General features: G+C 37.2%; 1 protein-coding gene across 13 annotated transcripts in view; it reads left to right on the top strand.

Annotated features, from left to right (window-relative positions):
* PDE4D (phosphodiesterase 4D) overlaps positions 1–20,729 on the top strand; it is a 1,379,610-nt gene that overhangs the window by 1,094,732 nt on the left and 264,149 nt on the right. Inside the window, exon 1 of one of the 13 annotated variants that reach the window (XM_041765474.1) lies at positions 174–849. The exons of the other annotated variants lie outside the window; for them this stretch is intronic. Coding sequence (XP_041621408.1) covers positions 785–849 — 65 coding nt within the window. The 5' untranslated portion in view covers positions 174–784. Of the gene's footprint in view, positions 1–173; positions 850–20,729 lie in introns of those variants that run through there. 13 annotated transcript variants of the gene reach the window in all.

Below are 20,729 nucleotides of genomic sequence, written 5' to 3'. Positions count from 1 at the left end.
ACGCTGGGGTTTTTTCTTTTTTTTTTTTTCTTTCTTTTTTTTTTTTTTTTTCCTCTCTCACTTCCCTGCGATGTTTTGAACTGCCTTCCTACAGACGTCACACAGCCCTTGAGGAATAGTTTCTGCCTGGCGAGATTGAATGATAGTTCTCATTCACAAAGGCTTGGATCAGAGTCTAAGCAGGGAACGCTGCGGAAATTGCCATCACAGGTAAAGCCCTGGGCCCATCCGAAGTGTGGAGAGCTCTGTTCTCTCGCTGACTTCTTGGCTCCCCGGAGAAGAATGTTTTCCTGTGGTAGCCCTGAAATGGAACTGCCCTGACAGCTCTCTGGTGTTCAGTAACTCGCAGTCATTTTCTTTCCCTTTCACTCCACCTGAGTACTTGGAGAGTGTCGGGAACCTTTCAGAGAGATTTGCAGAAAAGACAGGATCAAGTGGCTCGTTCACTGTGTTGGTTTCCCTTATGACCAGATGAAGAATAGACTCAAAATCCAGTTCCTCCCTTGGCAATGCAAAACATAAAAGAAACTGTTCACTTCCGAACAGCCTGGTGCTGGAGTAAATTCAGCATGAAAGAGGAAAGAGCTCCTGTGTCTTAGAAGCTTCCTTATGTCCTGGACTGGGGGCCTGAGCTGGACTCCCGGAAATTTGGATTTCTTCAAAGAGCCTCCCTTGGAAATGGAATATATTTAAAAATCATCTTTGTAGAAAGACAATTGAAATGTGTTAATCAGAATACTTGAAGACATTTTTTGTTTTTTTTTTCTTTATTTTTCCCCCCAAAATGAGCATTATTATGAAGCCAAGATCCCGGTCTACAAGTTCCTTAAGGACTACAGAGGCAGCTTGGTAATGTGCTTTTCTCTCATGCTTCTCTCCTTCTTTCCTTTTAAGATTGACGTAATACTTGAGTCTTTATTGCTGATGAGGTTCAAGAGTTAGGTGTGATGTTAAGGCTTTGTAAAAAAGCACAGTATTGGTAGCACTTTCATGTCTATTTTGTGCCCATTTTTGTCTGCTCTAAAAACAAGGGTTCCCACATTTGTTTAACTCCATGTGGACCACGATTCATCTGATGGTAATTTTTAGGAAAGAAAGAAACTTGCATATGTTGGGAGTTTCGATGAAAACTTGTTGTTTTTCAAACTGTCTGATTTGGTCTTGTTTGCTTATGTTTCTTGCCTGCTGCAAGCGGGCTGGTAGTTGGCAGTCTTTGCCATAGTGTTCAGATGCCTTGGCTCTTTGCACAGATACAGATAGGTTAGAGAAACTAATAATGTTACATATCTTTAATCATATGACTAACTTAAATTTATGTGGCTAAATGTGTATCAAGTTGCTTATCATTTAGTCATTTTCTGTTTTTATTTTATTAATGATGTTCTCCAGTAATGTCTTTTTTTAGTAACTTTAGTGTTTTCAGTCTAATGAATAGTATCTGTTTAAGATTATAAAAATTACAAATTCAGTCTCAACACATGTATAGGTAAAGATATAGTAAAAATGAATTGCTTGATATTCATTATTTTATGAAACACCACCATAAAGCAAGTATTTATTTTTTTAAGTATCTTAATTTCATTTTTTTCTAATATATTAATCTACTATTGCCCCCAATACTGATTTGATATGCTCATAAGCAAATAGCCCTTAAGGGATATTTTCCCAATAAGGTGACTTCTGTGTCTAGAATAGCTAATAGCTATTCTGTGTCTAGAATAGGATACTTTTCAGAGGTTAATCTTATTTTGTTTATCTTAGTGCTTGATTATAAATAAACTCAACTCTTTCAGGTGGAAATAACTATGTTTCACATAGGGGAAATAAAATCAATGATTGAGGGCAGGTGGTTGGGGATAGGATACTAGGCAGGCAATATCTATTATGTATTATTACATGAGCAGTCAAACATACATGCAAATACTCATGATGTCTGCGTAAGGAACTCAGCCCACGTTTATGTGGTTGTGTTATCATTTGCTGTTATTGTACTAGTGTTTCATAGTGGCCTAGAATCAGAACTGTCCCTTCAGTAGTATTTCTTTTTTAAAAACTATAGATGCAGATTTTCTCTTATGTCACTTGCGATTCCTTATAAAAGAATATATGCAAAAAAAATTGTTTTAAAGAATATGGGAAAAAAATAAAATAAAATAAATATGTGCAATAAGTTCCTCCTTGAGCTTATTTAAAGAAAAGCTTGAATCTGCAAATTAATTTGTACAGTTCTTGTATGCCAAATAATGAATACTGGGAAATACTTATAATCCTTTTATTAATTACCATAGATAATTTAAATCACTGGCTAAGATAAATGGATAATCAGAATTTATAAAATCTGTGCATTTTATTCGTTTGTGATTTCTATCCTTGCCATGTGAAAAACTAATCAGATACTTGAATAAATAGTATTTAAACAACCTATTTCCCTTTCTACTAAACCTCTAAGAGACTTATTTTTAAATTCCAGGTTCAATGGGCAATGATTGGTTCATTTCAGGTGTGTAGAAACATTGCCATTCTTTACTCCTCTAGGCTGACAGTTTATTTTTATCCACAACTGTTCTATTAGTCTAAATTCTATAAGGTATTTTTCATAAATAAATAAATAGGGAGACAATTCAAAATATATTCTAAAATATATTGACTTATGAATGTGTATATTGTTCCATTTAAGTTTAAATATTTTGCATAGTGTTGGGGTCAGAATGATTTTTATGTAAGAAATAAATGTCTCTTCATGCTAAACGATTTCTAGATTTAACAGCACACTAGGGATACCTCTCCAGTTATCAATCTTACATCTGACTTATTAGTAACATAACTGTTTGAGTATATCACTGCTGCCTCTAAATCACTTGGCCTGAGGTTGTAAGTGCTGTAATTGGTTTTAACATTTTATTATCCCTTTTATCAATTCAAATACTATACATATCTTTATGTATATTTATATATAGTGAAATCTACATAGATTATAGATTAAAATTATTTTTTTAAGATTTTATTTATTTATTTATTTATTTGACAGCACACAAGTAGGCAGAGTAGCAGGCAGAGGGAGAGGGAGAAGCAGCCTCCCTTGGAGCAGGGAGCCCAATGTGGGGCTCAATGCCAGGATCCTGGAATCATGACCTGAGACGAAGGCAGACAGACGCTTAACCAACTGAGCCACCCAGGTGCCCCAACATAGGTTATAGGTTAGATATATAGAGGAAATATATGTGTATATGTGTGTATATATATATATATATATTTTTTTTTAAATAGCAGCATTTTTCTCCCTGTGCCTCTGCACATACAGGCCCCAGAGAGCTCTTTGAGACAATGTCTTCTTCTTACCAGCTTTTCTGTTCTAACTTCTTAATCACACCGTCCCCACTCTGCTCCTCCTTTCTTTTTCAAATGCCAAAGATTACTTCATCCTCTCAACTGTGGATTTCCCACAAGAGAGACCCCCTGATTTACCATGAATCCCTATTTCAAATGCTTTGACTTCATTCTGGACATATGAGTACTCTGTTCTTGGGAACCCATCTTTTGGCTCTATCATCTTCATTTTGCTTAAATCTATTTTCTGTTCTACGGCCCACTTTCTCCGAAACTGTCTACTTTCCTCTCAGACACCTCCAAGCCAAATGCTACCTTTGGAAGTTTGCTAACTGCCTTCTACAAGAATCCAATGTTTCAGATTACTTTTTCCTTTATTTTTTCCTGTTTCTCTCCTCCCAGTGCCAGGAAAAGCCAAACATACCAGCTTGTTTACAGCCCTGATGAAATCCCTGTGAGATAGTCACATTTTTAAAAGAGATTTCATGCACACTCCTAACAATAGCATATACCTTTCCTTTTTAATCCATATACTGAGAAAAAAGGCTGTACTTTTGGTTGCAATTTTATGAATTTTGAAAAAGTGAGATAAAATTAATCTTGAAAACAATCTGCTTCATTGTAGTTATAGGTGTTAGAAATTTAGAATATTATGCAATAAGTATAAATACTAGGTTACTTCTATTTATTCAACCATTATTTATTGAATACTTAGTATGCACCAGGTTTTAGTAGAATATAGTATGTATCCTTTAGCAGTCCTTTAAAAATATGGATGCATGAAATCAAGAAAAACTGAACATAAATATTTTCTTATGCTCTTAAAATTGATAAAATTAGCAAGCTCCTTGATTGGGGCAGTGTTTACTTTTCTGGTTGTTTCAACAACCATTGTCTACCTTTAAATTCTATATAAGAAAGCAGTGAGGAAATGACATTTTCATAAATATTTTAATTGTTCGTGTCTTAAATTCACTTTCAGTCAGCAAGTATGTATTATAACAACACGGTAATATTATAGCATTTTGCTATTTACAAACCTATCCCAGAGATACTTTTCATTAATTAAGACTTATGTATTCAGTTTAAATAAAAAATTATTAACCTTCCAAATATAAAGAGAACTTTGGCTTGTAAAACTGGATTTTGTTCCTTTCTGCTATTGGACATTTATTATTTGGCATATACTTATTTAAGATTGTCCATTATGTATACGGGATGGGAAAAGAGGTGCTTCTATCTAAGATATAACTTTTTTTTTTATAAAGCAAATTTTGAAACAGATTACTAAATATGTAAAAATTATACTTAGGATTATAAACATACAAAAAATCTTGAGGGCTCTTCCAAAGCCTTTCACAAGAGTTGCTTAACTGTGAGGGTAAAAATGGCAGGAAGGGAGGTAAGCGAGAATTTCTCTCCTCCTGTCGCTGTACTTCGATATTGGATGAGTGTTTTCATTAAGCAAGTATTATACCTTGAAGTTTAAATACATTCGAAATATAAGTACTATGTACGTTAGCAAGCTCATGTTTTTATGCGTAGATGTCTGCACATCTGGTAAACAACAATGTGCTCAGTGTCCAAAATATGGGGAATAAGCGTTTCAATACCAAGCAGATTCAATTTTCTGAATAACATTGCTGCTCAGGTAAATAATGATTGCTTTTTTTCCCATCAGCTTTCTTCTACTAAGGTAAAAATTCAGGCTGGCTGAGAAGTCTTATTTTGACCTCCAGATCACAGTGAAAAGCATTGAGTGAAATAAAACTACTAGTTTATAATTGAAAATAAAAGAGTGTAACAGCATCAATTAGTATTTTGGAGGGAAATTACTCATAACCCCCAGTATCTCTTCCTCAACTGTTTTCATTTTTTAGCGTAACTTGCATATTTTACTCGGTGATGGTAAATACCGTTTCTGTGGCATTTTTCTACTTTTCTAGTAACAATACTTGTAGCTTTCATTTTTTTGAGTGTGTTTTGTGAATGAAAACTCTGTGGAGAGTTTTACATATGGTATCTTATTTTTTTTTTTTTTTCGTAACAACATGGAAAGAGTTGTCGATGAACATTTTGGAGAAGAGGAAATGAGCCTAAAAAGTGAAATAACTGGGTCAAGGCAATTCAGTTGCCAGGGAAGGCTAGGGTCAAAACCCCTGTGGACCTGCTCCAAAGACTGCTCTTTTCATTTAGCATGTTGCCTCCCTCTACTGTCTATGCAATTATCATTTTAACAACTGTAAAAGTGTCCATCTTGTGCATATATGTAAACTCCATAAAATATTTAGTTAGATACTGAGGAAATAAATTGGAAGTTGCCTTTTTAGATGTATGATAGCCTAGGAAGTTTAGGGCTGATGACGGGTGTTGAAAATGGCTGTTTGAAAGATGCCTGCAATTATAGCCTCTAGGCTCTTTTGGTAGCAAATAAGGTCATCTGTTCCCTATTATAGAGAAATAAAGAGCAAAAGTTCAATGCCTCCCAGTTTTGAATAGATTATCTTTCTTTGTTCTCTGAAAGCTCTGTAAGGCTTCAGTTTAGAAATAAATACTGTATCTCAGACTTTGTATGAAGTTTCTTACTGTTTTAAGTCAACTTTGGAAAAGGTACAGAATCTTCTTTCCTACACGTTTTATCTTAGAAGCTTTTATAAAGGGGGAAACAAATGGAATTTGCATACTTTCTCCCTGTGCAATAAATATACTCTTGACTTTACTTAGATTGGTTCAGAATTTTGACCATATGATAATCTTTTCTGATCCTCTTACTTAAGTTTGTATCACCTCTGTTATGTAATAGGCTTAAAGATACACAGCTTTTAAGAGAAGTGATTAAGATCCCTTCAGTATCCTCTAAAACATAACTAGGGAAGCACAGAGTAGATTACAGGTAAGCATTATCTTTAAAGTCGTAAATTATGAGATTCTTTGAAAAAGCCCTTTATCTTCTGTCCAGCCTACTCCTAATTTGCTGTGTCCCTGGAAAAGCCGCCTAACCCCCCTGCAGCCTCATTCACTCACTGTAAAATAACAGGGGTGAACTAGATCCATGAATTTCAAATATGCTTTTTTCAATGGAACACTTTTTCTAAGTGAAATGCTAATATAAAGGAGTATATATGGAAGGTTTTAATTATATGCACATTTGATACATGGAGGTATAATTGTTAAAACATACATATGTATGAAACATATAGGTTAGAATACATAAACACATATAACAAAATTGCCACTGAATTTACACCTTTCACCCCATCCCAAATCCAATCGCTGTCTTTGCAGTACCTCTAAAGAGCTCTAGAATTCCAAGAAATATTGTTTGAAAGCTAATTAACTACGATCCTTTTTAGTTCTACTTTCTGTAGTGTTACCCTCCCACTGGAGAATCATTTGTATTTTCTGTACCCCCTTGTGGACTAAGATAAACTTGCGGGTGGTAAAACTCTGGAAGGTTCAAATAACAACAGTTAACATATTTCTATTGTGGAAGATTGTAAAGTTATGGGACGATTCTAATTTCTGAGAAATCAGAGAAGAGTTGTTTAGACTTGTTACAGATGGGAAAAATCATCATTGATTAAATATATGCTTAGCTGACATGTCAGGAATTCAGCATGATGATTGGTGAGGAAATGGTGAACTGGCATTGAACACTTCAGAAGAAAGGTGTTCTTTAGTTTGGGCATTTCATAATCCGATTCTCACCCCCACTTTTTCTGTCATGTCACTGGTGAATAAAGTTCATAGATAATGTTACCCCAAGGAACACTCTCCACTCTATAGGCTCCACATTAATAGAACTAGCTGTGGTTATGTGTACAGACCCACTTATTCCTATCTGTAGCTCTTCTCTTTCTTCCCTATTGATCTGGACCCCATCATGGTTTTGTCCCCACCACTAAAATGTGCCTTTTAGCAGAAGTAAAGGTTCGATCACTTATTAGTACCTTTGTCAGTCATTCCAATCATATAGTAAATTTTATTAAATCAGAAGAAATGAGGACATGAATGTAATCATGAATATAGGAGTGGTTAGTCGTGTATCCACCCACCTGTCATTAGCAAGATGCGAAAAGTAGATTTTAAGGTGAAGCTGGAAAGGAAGAATGTTAATGATGTCTTCCAGGAGATGTTTCTTAGGGAAAGATACGTAAGAGCTATGTATAAATGTTCTGAATAAGACTAATATTAAACATATGGAATTGTTAAAGCCTGGATAAAGACGTCAAGAACGGGATATAGGGACTCTTCTTAACTAGCTTGGTGAGGAATGTAGTCACAGAGAAAGCACAGTCTTAGTTAAAAGCCAACATAGATTTTCTTAGGAGCCTTTCCAGGGATTATCTAGCTTCCAGACAGATAAAACTGAAGTTTAAGATTTATTAGAAAGTGGGTAGTGGAAGTACAGTGTATTCTAGCCAAAAGCACCAAATCTCTCCAGGGATCAAGGTCTACAGAAAGGACTGGGATATCACAGGGGCAGAAGACAGTGAGCCTGGGTCAGGTACTATTAGGTGTAACCATGCAAAGAGAACTAATGGGAGGCTTTGCCTATGACTCTCAAAATGCCTTGCTCTGTGGTCAGGTTTAGCATAAAATAGGAAGCTTCTCCAAAAGAATGAAGAATAGGGAGAAGCCAAATCATATAGATGCAGTCTCCTAGTTCAGTTTCTCTTAACAGGGGAATGTCAACTATATTTATTTATTATTCTCCCTCAGCCTTTTCAGGGAATTGGAACATCCTGGGGGTGGGTGAGGGTGTGAACTGCGGAGGCTAAGGTAAACTGCTCTTTAAGGTAAAAGTCACAAGAAAATATAAAGGCAAGATCATGGGTAAGAGCTGAGGAAGTGTGGCCAGAGAAGTTGGAAGGAAGATCAGAAAGGAGGCCAATATGGAAGAAGGCCAACCAGTCTTGACCTGGACATCCGCCACTAGTGCCCTACCCCGTTCAGTCAGACTGCCACCTTCTGGGAAAAAGCTGTCATTAGTGGATTTGCGTGTAGAAGTCATTTTATCCCCTCCCATTTCAGTCTTAAAAACTTGTGCCAGAGGATAAAGGGAGTCAACTGCAAATCTTCTCATATCTCTGCTACACACGAAGGAGAATGAGAAATTAGAAAAGAAGAAACTAATGGGGAATATATGCACGTTGGGACTGGAGCTTCCAAAGCTTTCTTACAGCAGACAGTCCTGACATTTTACAATCCACACAGTCCAGATGTTGTATTTATATCAAATTTAAATCTCCCTTGTTTAAAATCTAACTCATTTCTTCCTAGTTATCTGTGGATAAGGGAGAGTGAATCAAAAGAGAAGTAGATTCTTCTTTAAGACTTGTGGAAACTGCCCGTCAGTGACTTCTTTGTGCTCTTTTCTCATTTCATACTGCATAATGTTCACTTTGAATTGTAAAGTAGATGGTAGTCAGTGTGACCTGTTTAAAAAACGTTTGTGTAAAGTATAGTCTCAATATGTAATTGTTTTCAGGCTTCACACGGAAGAGTGTTTCCATTGTGCCTAAGGTCTCCCTCCTGTTTGCAGTACATCCAAGATGAGAAATTCAACTCCTTTTAATTAACATGGGTGAAATATTCATATGTATCTGGAATAGAGAAAATAATAACTCCTAAATTCTATGATTTCATTCCACTGCAATGCAGCACCGAATTTTCTTTGTGTTGAGAAATTTATATGACCGGTACTATTTTAGTTAGGATAAATGACCGAAAAATATGTCAACTTTTAACCAGTGGCATTTTAGCCTGGGAATGAGCATTGCTATAAATGTTTCCTCTGATCCTACAACCTTGTGGGGGAGCAGAGGTAACTGATTGGTGCCCGGATCACGGGCTGGCTAGGACAACAGCTCCCGAACCTCTAGTGATAGTTCAAATGAGTAGTAGCTGTTGTAATGATGGCCACTGTCGTCTATTGAGCATCTACTGTGTCAGACATTGGACATAGTGCTTTGTACAATTTAGCTCATTTTGTTCTTGGAACAACCATATGAGGTAAAACTGAAATCACACAGCTTATAAATCACGGAGCTAAAGAAAAAATGTGGGCCAATTCCAAATGCCAGGTTTGTTGTTACTGCTGCTTTTGTCCTTGTTTTATTGACTTTTTCACTTTCTGAACTGCTGTGGTGACACAGTGTTCTGCTCCACAGTATTCCAAAAAGTCATCAGTAGGCTGTTCCACAAACCTTTCCTCCCTGCTCTACATTGGTCGTTTCTCCTTTTAAACCTTGTACATCTCAAGAACATCTTTATATTTTGTCTGCCTTCTTTCTCAAGATTTACATACAAGCCTGTAGCCGTGTACCAGAGATGTGGATCAAGAAATAGAAAATGGACTTTGACACCGCTCTGTTCTTTGGAGGTCTAGCTAGTTCCTGACTTGTTCAGTTTAGTGACTTTCTCCCCCAGTTCAGACTATAAACTGCACTGCCTTCTTCTTCTCTGGTGTTTGACCAGTCCGTACAGCCATAAACTCTGAAATGAAAGGGACCACAGAGAGTAACCTATAATCTGATTCTCCCCATCCCTTGACCCCATTTTGGAAGCAGAAAAGTTTTGCTAGTCTTCAACGTGTCTAGTCAAATAGGGTCAAGAAAAACTGTTACAAACAGTGTCAGTGCTTATGTGGCAAGGTTTTTATTGGAGAAATATATATTTTTTAAGCTCAAAAATGAAGTTTGAGGTCAAGCAAACAGTTAAAACTTAGGCTATCAGAGAAATGTGTGAAGGCAGTGCTATTATAATGTGAATGGGACTTTAATTCCAAACTGTGTCTGTGAAGTGAACTGATACCATGATAATTGTATTATCGCTTCTCAAAAACTAGGTTGGAGGATTATGCCTGGGGATGTATGGAGCTCGAGGCCCCAGCCATCCCCTGAAGGAAATTCAATGTTTTTTTTTTTATTCTGAAGGACATTCAAGACAGTATTTTAAGCAAAGTCCTTGCCGGACAACTGAACCTGACCATCAAATTTTTTGGAACTCACATAGTTAATTAAGTAGCTAAAATTCATGTCTTGAAATGCTAACTTCACCCCTTTCTGCTCCCCCAATATAGTATTCACAGCAACAAAAATAGTGGTAATTACTATTTACCGAATGCTTACAATGTGGTAGGCACTCTGCTGTGCATTTGACAGAAATTATCCCATGAAGTCTTCATCATGAATCCTGTGAGGTTTCTATTATTATTATTCCTCATTTTATAGATAACACTGAGGCCTTGTGAAGTAAACTGACATACCCAAGATTGCATAGCAAATAAGAGAATTTCATGGACTCACATACCATGAAAAACTATAAAATATTACCATTAGAGGTGATGTTTTTTTTTTCATATGTCCACTGCATTACTAAACCTAATGTCCTTGGCACAGTGGCTGATTCCTGTGAGTACCTAGGAAATATTCACCTGTAGGATGCATTTTTCAAGTTTGCATATTAGTTTGAATTTATTAAAAAATCAAGAACTCTGTATATGAAAACTGATTTAATGTGTAAGGGCTCTGTCTCCATAAGGCAGTCCTCTTGGACACATCTCAGAACTGAGCATTTATACAAAGCTAGGTCTTGTGAATAAGTCACACCAGCGCAGTGATTCAAAGAAGACATACTTCTTTTCTAATGAGTTAAGGAAAGTACACAGGGAAGGTGGGATTATAAGAAGTGGTCAACTGTGGCAGCCCCAATGGCCCAGCGGTTTAGCGCCGCCTTCAGCCCAGGGTGTGATCCTGGAGACCCAGGATTGAGTCCCACATTGGGCTCCCTGCATGGAGCCTGCTTCTTCCTCTGCCTGTGTCTCTGTGTCTCTGTCTGTCTCTGTCTCTCTCTGTCATGAATAAAGAAATAAAATCTTAAAAAAAAAAAAAAGAAGTGGTCAACTGGTAGCGAAAACACCTCTGATTTTGTTGTTTAAAAATTGGCCAGGGGGGATCCCTGGGTGGCGCAGCGGTTTGGCGCCTGCCTTTGGCCCAGGGCGCGATCCTGGAGACCCGGGATCGAATCCCACATCAGGCTCCCGGTGCATGGAGCCTGCTTCTCCCTCTGCCTGTGTCTCTGCCTCTCTCTCTCTCTCTCTGTGATTATCATAAATAAATAAAAAATTTAAAAAAAAAAATTAAAAAAAAAAAAAAATTGGCCAGGGGATATCTGGGTGGCTCAGTGGTTGAGCATCTGCCTTCAGCTCAGGTCGTGACCCTTGGGATCAAGTCCTGCATCGGGCTTCTCGCATGGAACCTGCTTCTCCTATCTCCTCCTGTGTCTCTACTTCTCTCTGTGTGTCTCTCATGAATAAATGAATTAAATCGTTTACAAAAATTTTTTTTTGGTCAGAATCCTCTAGGGAAGCAGTTCCAGCGATGTTTGAATCTGAAAGGACCAGTGCCTGGGCGTTATCCCAGGGCGCATCTTTGAAGACTTTCTCCATAGCCTTCTCAGTCAGGGCTGCCCAATGGTTCACTCGTGCCATCCTCTCACTGCCAGGCCTTCTCTACCTGTTCCAGACCCTCTGCTTCTCTCCTCCTATTCTTGTTTGTGTCACTTCTGCGTTGTTTTTGCCATAGCCTAAATTTCATCCTCCTTAGCAGGGCCCAGGCTGGATAGGACTACTGTTTAGTTTACCCTTTCATCCTAGCTCAGCAAAAAGGGCTGAAGCTTCCTTCTTCATTTTTAGAAAGACAACAGGTTAAAAAAAGAGAGAGAGAGAGAGATCTGATTAGAAGATCAGTTCCTAGGGCCTGGAATGTGACCTCAGGATGGGCTCTAAGGCAGAGGTTCTAGAAATGTGGAGAATTCAGTGGCTTAGTGAGAGCTGGCAATTAGCATTCCATGGTCTCTGGTGTCGACTTAGTTTTTCATGAATAGTTACCAATAAGGATGGGTAAAAGCATTGCTTTGTCATAATTAACCACTGTACGTTGGGTTAAAAGGTGTGATTGAGGGTGGAGTTAACTACCCTGGAGGAAAACACTGGCCCACTAAAGTTTCTCTGAGTCTCTTGCTTGGAAAAACGAGTCCTAATTGTTTATCTGAGTCTTCTTGTTAAAACTGAGTCTAATTGTATATGAATCAGTAAGTGTTTCTATGGTAATATAAAACACAAAAGGCAAGCCTGCTTTTAGCAAACATGCCTTTATTAAGATGTTATTATAATCGGGAAAACCATTTTACATACATAGGCATCAAATTATACCCTTACCTAGAAATACACATGAAATTTTTCCATCATTATAAAGCATTTCTCACGTAAATAACAGAAGAATTAGTCCCATTGTATAAGGCCAAGATGGCTAATCTTTTTCATCTCTGGTCAATTAGTAATAGCCACATGCAGTAAAATACTGGGAGCGGCTTTGGGGTTTGGAGACAAAAATTGCTGACATCAATTGGTAATATCTGCTAGAGAGAAGAGGGGCTTAATGTGGCTGCTTGCCATCCATGTGCCCTGGTGACCTCATAATGATGCTTTATGCATAAACTCTGCCATTACATTTGCATGCAAATGAAGTCATTGTAGCAAAAGCAGGATTTACAAATACATAAAATACATACAAATATATGAGATTTAGAAATTTTTGACATATTTTTAATAATTGGTCACCTATGAAGACCACACTATGTTTGAATACTGTAAAGCATATAAAAACTCTGGATGTTGTAAACCAAAAAAAAAAAAAAAGTAATTTTAATCAGTGACCACCCCTGTCATCATCACCTAGATTAAAAATTCTGTTACCAACATTCCTGAAGCCACCTTTGTCCACTTTTAGCCACTGCCCACCCCCTCCAAATGTAATAACTATCCTGATTTTAAAAATCACACATTATTATTTTCTGCTTTTGAATTTTGTGTGAAAGTAACAATACAGTATGTACTATTTTGTGTCTGTGTGTTTTTTTTTTTTCCTGCAAAATGTTTGAGAGTTTATCTCATACTGGTATATATGTTGTTCATAAATTCTCGCCACCTTCTGTTTGAATATAAATTCAGGGTGAAAATTAGATGTACTACTTGTTATTTGTTTATTTTGAGAGAGAGAGAGCATGCAAGTGGGGTGAGAGGGGCAGAGGGAGAGGAAGAGAGCATCTGCCGCGGACTCCACAATGAGTATAGAGCCCATGGGGGGCTCGATCTCATGACCTTAAGATCATTACCTGAGCCGAAATCAAGAGTCAGATAGTCAGATGCTTAACCGACTGAGCCACCCAGGGCCCTGATGTGCTAATTGTTTAAATCATAGTTTGGTATACAGGACGATATAAGCACTTAAAGTCGTCGTCAGTTTATAATAATCGAATACAATTTAATGTGCAAACTGTTGCTTAGATTTGCCCCCAGTAGACGTTTCTTCTGGGAAGCCTTCCTAGACCTCCGAATTCAGAATTGAAACTCCCTTCTCTGTGTCCTGGTGAAACCTGGTACATTTATCTATCGGAGCCCTTGAAGCATTGCAACAGTTGTCTGCCGTGTGTGGCCTGCCTGTCCCCTTGGACTGTGAGCGTGTTGGAGGGGGAGCCAGGCTTGTTCTTCTCTGTAGGGCTGTGCCCAGTACATGATGGCCCTCTGCCTTCAGAGGCATTCAGTGTCTGTATGTTGCATGCAGGAGAGAAGAACAGTTCTTTATTACAAGTTCTATAGTACAAGGAAGCAGAAAGCTCTGTATTACAAAGGAAATATTACAATCTGTTTCCATCTTAATTTTTTTAAAAAAATAGATGCCACTCTGCTAGAAATTGTAGAGTGAGTTGTGACAGGGTTTATTGTCTGTGCAAGCAGTTATAAAGTGTCTGGGAAGACTTTGCTGTCCCGTGGATTTCACCCATAGTTTACCATCCCCTCTGGTAATTCTGGCCTCAACACTTCCCTCTATTCCCTCACCTGTCTCTCATTTTAGCCTCTGTACTTTCCAGTTTTCCTCAACATTTTCTCCTTGCCTGAGTGACTTAGCACCATCAACTAGTAAGGAACAGTGCAAACAGAAAATGCTACTGTGTGTTGCACACGTTAATCAGCCAGGGAATTTGGTTGACTTCTACTCTGTCGGGGCGGGGGGTGGGGGGGGTTATGTGCAGCTGAAAGCCTGACTGCAGGTAAGTGCTAAGGCCACCCACTGCAGGCTCACTTCAGCTTCACTGGGAACATTCTGAAGCCCATCACAGCTGTCACATCTGGGCAGATTGCACAGCCAAGATGCTGAGTCAGAGTCGAGCTGGTCCTACAGTCCTAACAAATGGAGTTGACCACTGACCTTCAAAGTCAGGATTAGCATTCCTACTTGTACTGTGAACTTTTCAATAATGATTAAGTTAGCCTTTAGCTCTACCACACTTCTACACTTAAATAATTTGGAATGCTAAGAAATGAAGGCCTAATCCTTAGTTGGTAGAGGGAGTGATTACTTTTTTTTGTTGTTGTACAAAAACATTTTCTAGCCACTGGACATTTTGATTCTATAGCTTAAAATGTGTAGCCCTTAAAGAAGAGTTTCATCTCTGTGGCTTTTCTATTAGTTACAAAAGTAAAGGAGCATTTTTCATTGCTTCATTTAACAATGTTTATTAACACGGTTTTGCCCCAGGCATCCTGCTGGCTGTTCGAGAGACATTGATAAAATATATAAGCCCTCACCTTCATAAAATTTCCAGTCTAGTGACTTTATAAAATATTCCTGAGAGGCAAAGTATTTCAAGTTTTACCTACTATTGCATCTCTGGCTTACTTTTCAGGTTCATTATAAGAACATTTAGAGTTTAAAAGTGTTGCACTTGCTTTCTGAAATCCAGTGGTGAACAGAATAATTTAAAAATTATTCTCACTGCTTGAATTTGGGTAGGTGGGGGGGGCAATATGAAATAAATCTGTAATATTTGATTTTTTGGGGCCAAAACATTTTCCCTGAGCTAGAGGGATATTTTCATTCTAAATAAATTATTTATTTAAACACCTCCTAGCATGGCTGTGCTAGCCAAGTTAAATATTTAAATTTATTTTATTTAAATAAACCTTAAAACCAACAAATTTCTTTTTTATTTAGATGAATTTAGCCTTTAATTTTTCAAACTTAAAATATACAAACTAGGAAATTTTAATGTACAGAAAGGAAGGGAACATGGGAAGGGAACATCAGGAAAAATACCTGGAAACAAGTGAATTTTAAACAAAAATGACTCAAAATTAATATTTGACATGATTTAACTTACTGTCAAATGTCTGTTTTTACAGATAATCTCCAGGAGACTTTTATTTTTATAGATCTTGGTTATATGTTGTAAAATGTTTGAGAACCTTGTTTCACTAATAAGGGAAATAAGTTTTCCTTTCCATAATTAACTGCCACTAGCTGATTTGACTCCTATCTAAATAAACTCATTTTACCATTTACCACGATTGAGTTGCAGTTACATTCCCAGTTATATTGCCTTATAACGTCATGCACAGTCCATGGCTTTAACTGAATTAATCTAAGTAAGGACGTTTCATCCATCAGGGATCTAATAAGGGCTTTTGAAAGAATTGTCAAAGACCAGATTCCGTGTTGAAAATCAGCAGAAAATGTCATTCATGTCCCACTGCACTTCACTATGAAGGATTTGCCCTTAAGGAATACAACTGCCATATAAGGGAACAATGAAAAACCTGTTTGCCAACAGAATGTCAAATTATTATTGGGCTTTCACAATGAGCCACATTATTACATGATTCTCAGTCACACTGCTCTGGCTCTCTACAGCTACTTGTGGCCTGACTTCAAAACCCACCCCATTTGGTATACCTTGTCTCTTCAGTACATATTGTGGGCAATTCCATAAACAACTTTTATAAACTTGAGCAAGTGGTCAGAAAAGCTGTATGATTTTGTTCATAAACTTTGTTTATAAGACTTTAGTATGTTTTAAAGTAATTTCACACTGGAATCTTCCCCTTCTCCCAACTTTATATCCTTGGTCATCTCTTCTTACGTAACTAGCTTTTGAAGATTTTGTTTTGTTTTGTTTTTTTGCTTTTTTCCCCACTTCTGGTTTTGTCCCGTTGGTGGGTTTGCTTTCTTTATAAAGTGCTGGTAATTTTGTGTATAATTCTTTTAAAATCCATGCATATGTAATTTTCTAGCCAAAAGTTCTTGAATTTCCAAGACACGAATTAAATTTTAGATAATTTACTTCAGTAAACTGGATAATTTGTTCAAAGCGCCAAACTTATTTGCTTCCATAATTCGTACCATTTGTGTATTTGTGAATGTATACATAAGAGCTGTAGAAAGAATATAGAATAGAGACCCACACATGCAAACTTGGGCTTCCTAAAATATTTTAAAGTACCAAATTCCCTTGGTGCCAGTCACTCGAGGCATTTCATGTTCACCAAGTTGCTTCCTGAATATTACATAGGTGTAACCTGCCTTGTAAATTCAATTCACATAAAGAAGCTCTAGCCTTCAAAGGGAGATTTAATTGAATACCAAATAAATACCTTAGTGTCTTCTCAAATATTTATGAATAAAAAGTTAAAGTCTTCCTTGGCTTTCTATATTCAACAATGCCCTAATTTAGAATATGCATCAATTGGAAGAGGAGAAAAAAATACTTTCAGGACAATCTTTGTAAGTGGGTGACAATCTGTTCTGGCTAAGATAGAGTAGCTTCAGATAGTCAGATAAAAGGTGGCATCTTGTGTGTCCACTCATGGTTGGAATTTGTGATTTCCTAAAACATTTGGTGGGAAAGGAACTTAAATCCATGAAAACTTCTGAAGAGTTGGGTCTCAATCCTAGCAATTTCTGATTTGGTGTAACATCTTGAATAAATTAATTTATACCACTGAAGTGGATCTCTGGGTGGCTCAGTGGTTTAACGCCTGCCTTCAGCCCAGGGCATGATCCTGGAGTCCCAGGATCAAGTCCCACAGTCCCACATTGGGGACTCCCTGCATGGAGCCTGCTTCTCCCTCTGCCTGTGTCTCTGCCTCTCTCTCTCTCTCTCTCTCTCTCTCTCTCTCTCTCTGTGTGTGTGTGTGTGTGTGTTTCTCATGAATAAATAAATAAAATCTTTAAAAAAAATTATACCGCTGAAGAGAAGGAAAAATTCCTTGTAAAGTGAGTTCTGACTAAGGGGAGTAATACTTAGAAAATAAGGGCTGGTTCCTCAGAATGATTCTGGTGACTTACTAGAGATTTGGGAAAGGACTCTGAGTAGGTGAAAGGGGAAATTATGCTGCATTTTTAATCAGGAATCTTTAAGAGATATTTAATCAGAAATCTTGAAGAGAAAGTGAGTCCTTTTTTTCTGTTATCTAAGAAACCCTCCAATCCTCTTACAAGCAGAAATAAAAAGGACATAGAAACTTTGAGGTCACATGTTAAAGCTTCCTGCCTCAGGAATAGACCAGATGGTCATGTTCTGTATGACTGTGTAGATACTCCTTTTTGTTCCATGTAAAAGTTAATGGGTAGTTTTCATTGATACCAGACTTTATCTCCTTAATTGCATTCCAAGTATCTCTATCTCGTTGGGCCCTGCAAAAACACCGTGTGTGACATCCTTGAGCTGAGCTAATGAAATTCAAGGGCAGTCTGGACTTGCTGACATAGATCCTGAAGAGATGGGGCAACTTGTGAAGCCAGTGAAGTTCAAAACTAGGGTCCTCCACTTACAAAGGAGGGTATTTGGAACAAGGGGAAAAGCTACCCATGGGGTTTCTATGAAGGTTCAATTGAAGAATACATGGCAAGTGCTCACCTGGCACAATGCCAGGCTCACAGCAAACCAAATAAATAATAGCCAGTTTATTATTATCAGAAGGGAAAAAAAAAATCCCATTAATGTTTTCTTGTTTATGTTTTTGTAATATAAAGTTGTTAGTTTTTTATTTGTTTTTTCAAAGATATTATTTATTTATTGGAGAGAGCATAAGAGAGGAGAGGGAGCTCAAAAGGAGAGGTAGAAGCAGACTCCCCACTGAGCAGGGAGCCTGACTCAGGGATCAACCCCAGGACCTGGAGATCATGACCCAAGCCGAAGGCAGACACTTAACTTACTGAGTCACCCAACATTGTTAGTTTTGTCATAAGTTACACTTTGATACGTTACTATTTGAGGATGTAAAGACTTTAGCCATTTACAAAATGGTATATGATATGATATATATATATGATTTTCACATAAGCTCTTTCTCAAGTGAAATGATAATGGAAATTTTACTAAGAAAATGTCATGACAGCTCTAGGTAAAACCTAATTATAATTTAATTTGAAGACTAATATGTGTAAATCTTGACTTAATCTAAACTTATTATTCTGCCAAATAAATTTACATGAATATGGAAGAAATTAACTTCACTTCTAGCTAAATCTAGACTGGGAACTTCTTTGAGATAGCCTTAAAAATATGTATTATTTTCTAAGTATTGTATTATTTAGGAATATGTTACTTTATGTTTCATTCTTTAATGTACATGAATGATTCCTATCTATTTTGATAGTAGCCTTCAATGATGCCACCAGAAAATAGAGATATAAATAGACTTTTTAAAATTGTTCAACAATATTTTTTAAGGATAATTTTCTACAGTTTTGAATAGGGTGGTTTCTGTTTATTTCTATAAAGAAAAAATATCTATTTAGTCCCTTTTTTGTGCTAGGTATTAGAAAGACCTTGGATTTATATGGTCCTCACACTCAATTTGCAGTGAAAAGTTGGAAATCTCCAAATGATGGGTTCCCCACTGTCAATTCTCAGTGTTCATCTTTGTCTGGATTGTTTCTGTCTGTATCTGACCCTGACCTCTAGTGCTAGAATGTGTTCCTTTAAGCCGCAGTGGGCCAAAGTCACAGAAAGTGTTAGGGATAGAAAGAAGGTCTCGTAGATCCTAGAGTAAAAGTGCGTTCAGGATGCTTTGTTGTAAATCTCTCCTCCTTATGCAAAGTTTAAGAGCCTCCTGGGATTTAATTTACTAGATTTGAAGGGCATTTTTTATTAGGCTTAAGATCTCTGCTTTCCAATTCTTCTCCCATCCAAGGAAAAGAAAGAACTTCCCGAAATCGCTAAGAACTGTTTAGTCCTGTGATCACTCTTAAAATACAACAGTAACATCTGTGTTTTTTCGTGATAAATTTACTTTAACTTTAGATAGCAAATTGCCCATGAGGCAACCCATATTGAATTGTCTCTTGCAATGAGTACATAGATTTCAGTGTCCTAATGACTCAATGGGCTAAATTTAGTTAAGATTTAAGTTCAAAATGTAATTGGTTAGTGTGTGTGTGTGTGTGTGTGTGTGTATACATACATATATATGTGTGTGTGTGTATATATATGTGTGTGTGTGTATATATATAAATATATATATATAAATGGTTGTACAAACTGGCTGGAGTAAAAAAAAAAAAAAAAAAAACTGGCTGGAGTAATCTTCCCAAAGCATGTAATGCTGACCTTCAGCTGATAGTAGAGATAGTACCCACTGTGAAAAGATGAATGGTGCAAAAGACTGAAGTTCCAATGGGCAAGACTGCTTGTAACATATGTAGTGTTCTTTTCTCTGGCTACCCTTAAGTAGTTCATGAGTGAATTCTATTAGCTTCAAACAGCAAACACACTCTTAGCCTGTATTAACCAAAACCCATCACTAATTATCACCACAGCCATCATTTTGTGCTCATTATCCAGATCTCAAGTACTTTCTGGATCATAAAACAATATTATAATGGTTAAAGGAATAATAACAACCAAAGATAAGTAAATTAAGGTTTTAGTGTGAAATAGATTACATTCTAATTATTTTGGCATCCTAGCATTCACTATAGATAGATGGAAATATATATGTGTATATATATATGTGTGTATATATACATGCACATATACACTGTGTGTATACACATCCATCCATATATATATATATTCATTCTGTCAGCCATAGCATTTTGTTAGTTAATGCCTAACATTTATTTACCATAGTGAACAACAAACTTTACTCTCCCCAGATACGGCTGTTTAAGCAGAGATGATAATGTAACTAAATAGAACCATTCAGAAACAACTTCAAAATAAGCCAGAGACGGGCAGCCTGGGTGGCTCAGTGGTTTAGCGCTGCCCTCAGCCCAGGGCATGATCCTGGAGACCCAGGATCGAGTCCCATGTCAGGCTCCCTGCATGGAGCCTGCTTCTCCCTCTGCCTGTGTCTCTGCCTCTCTCTCTCTCTCTCTCTCTCTCTCTCTCTCTCTCTCTCTCTCTTTCTCTTTCTCTCATGAATAAATAAATAAAATCTTTAAAAAAAAGATTAAAAAAGTAAGCCAGAGACAGTGGAAGGAAGAAAGGAGATGAATGCATCCAGACATAGCCCTGTGTTCCTTGAACACTCAGTAATATCACTTTGTACCATC

This window comes from Vulpes lagopus, chromosome 8, assembly GCF_018345385.1.
Source record: "Vulpes lagopus strain Blue_001 chromosome 8, ASM1834538v1, whole genome shotgun sequence".
NCBI classification, from domain to species: domain Eukaryota; kingdom Metazoa; phylum Chordata; class Mammalia; order Carnivora; family Canidae; genus Vulpes; species Vulpes lagopus.
Note: the sequence above shows the minus strand (reverse complement) of the source record. Positions and strands in the feature narration are given on the sequence as shown.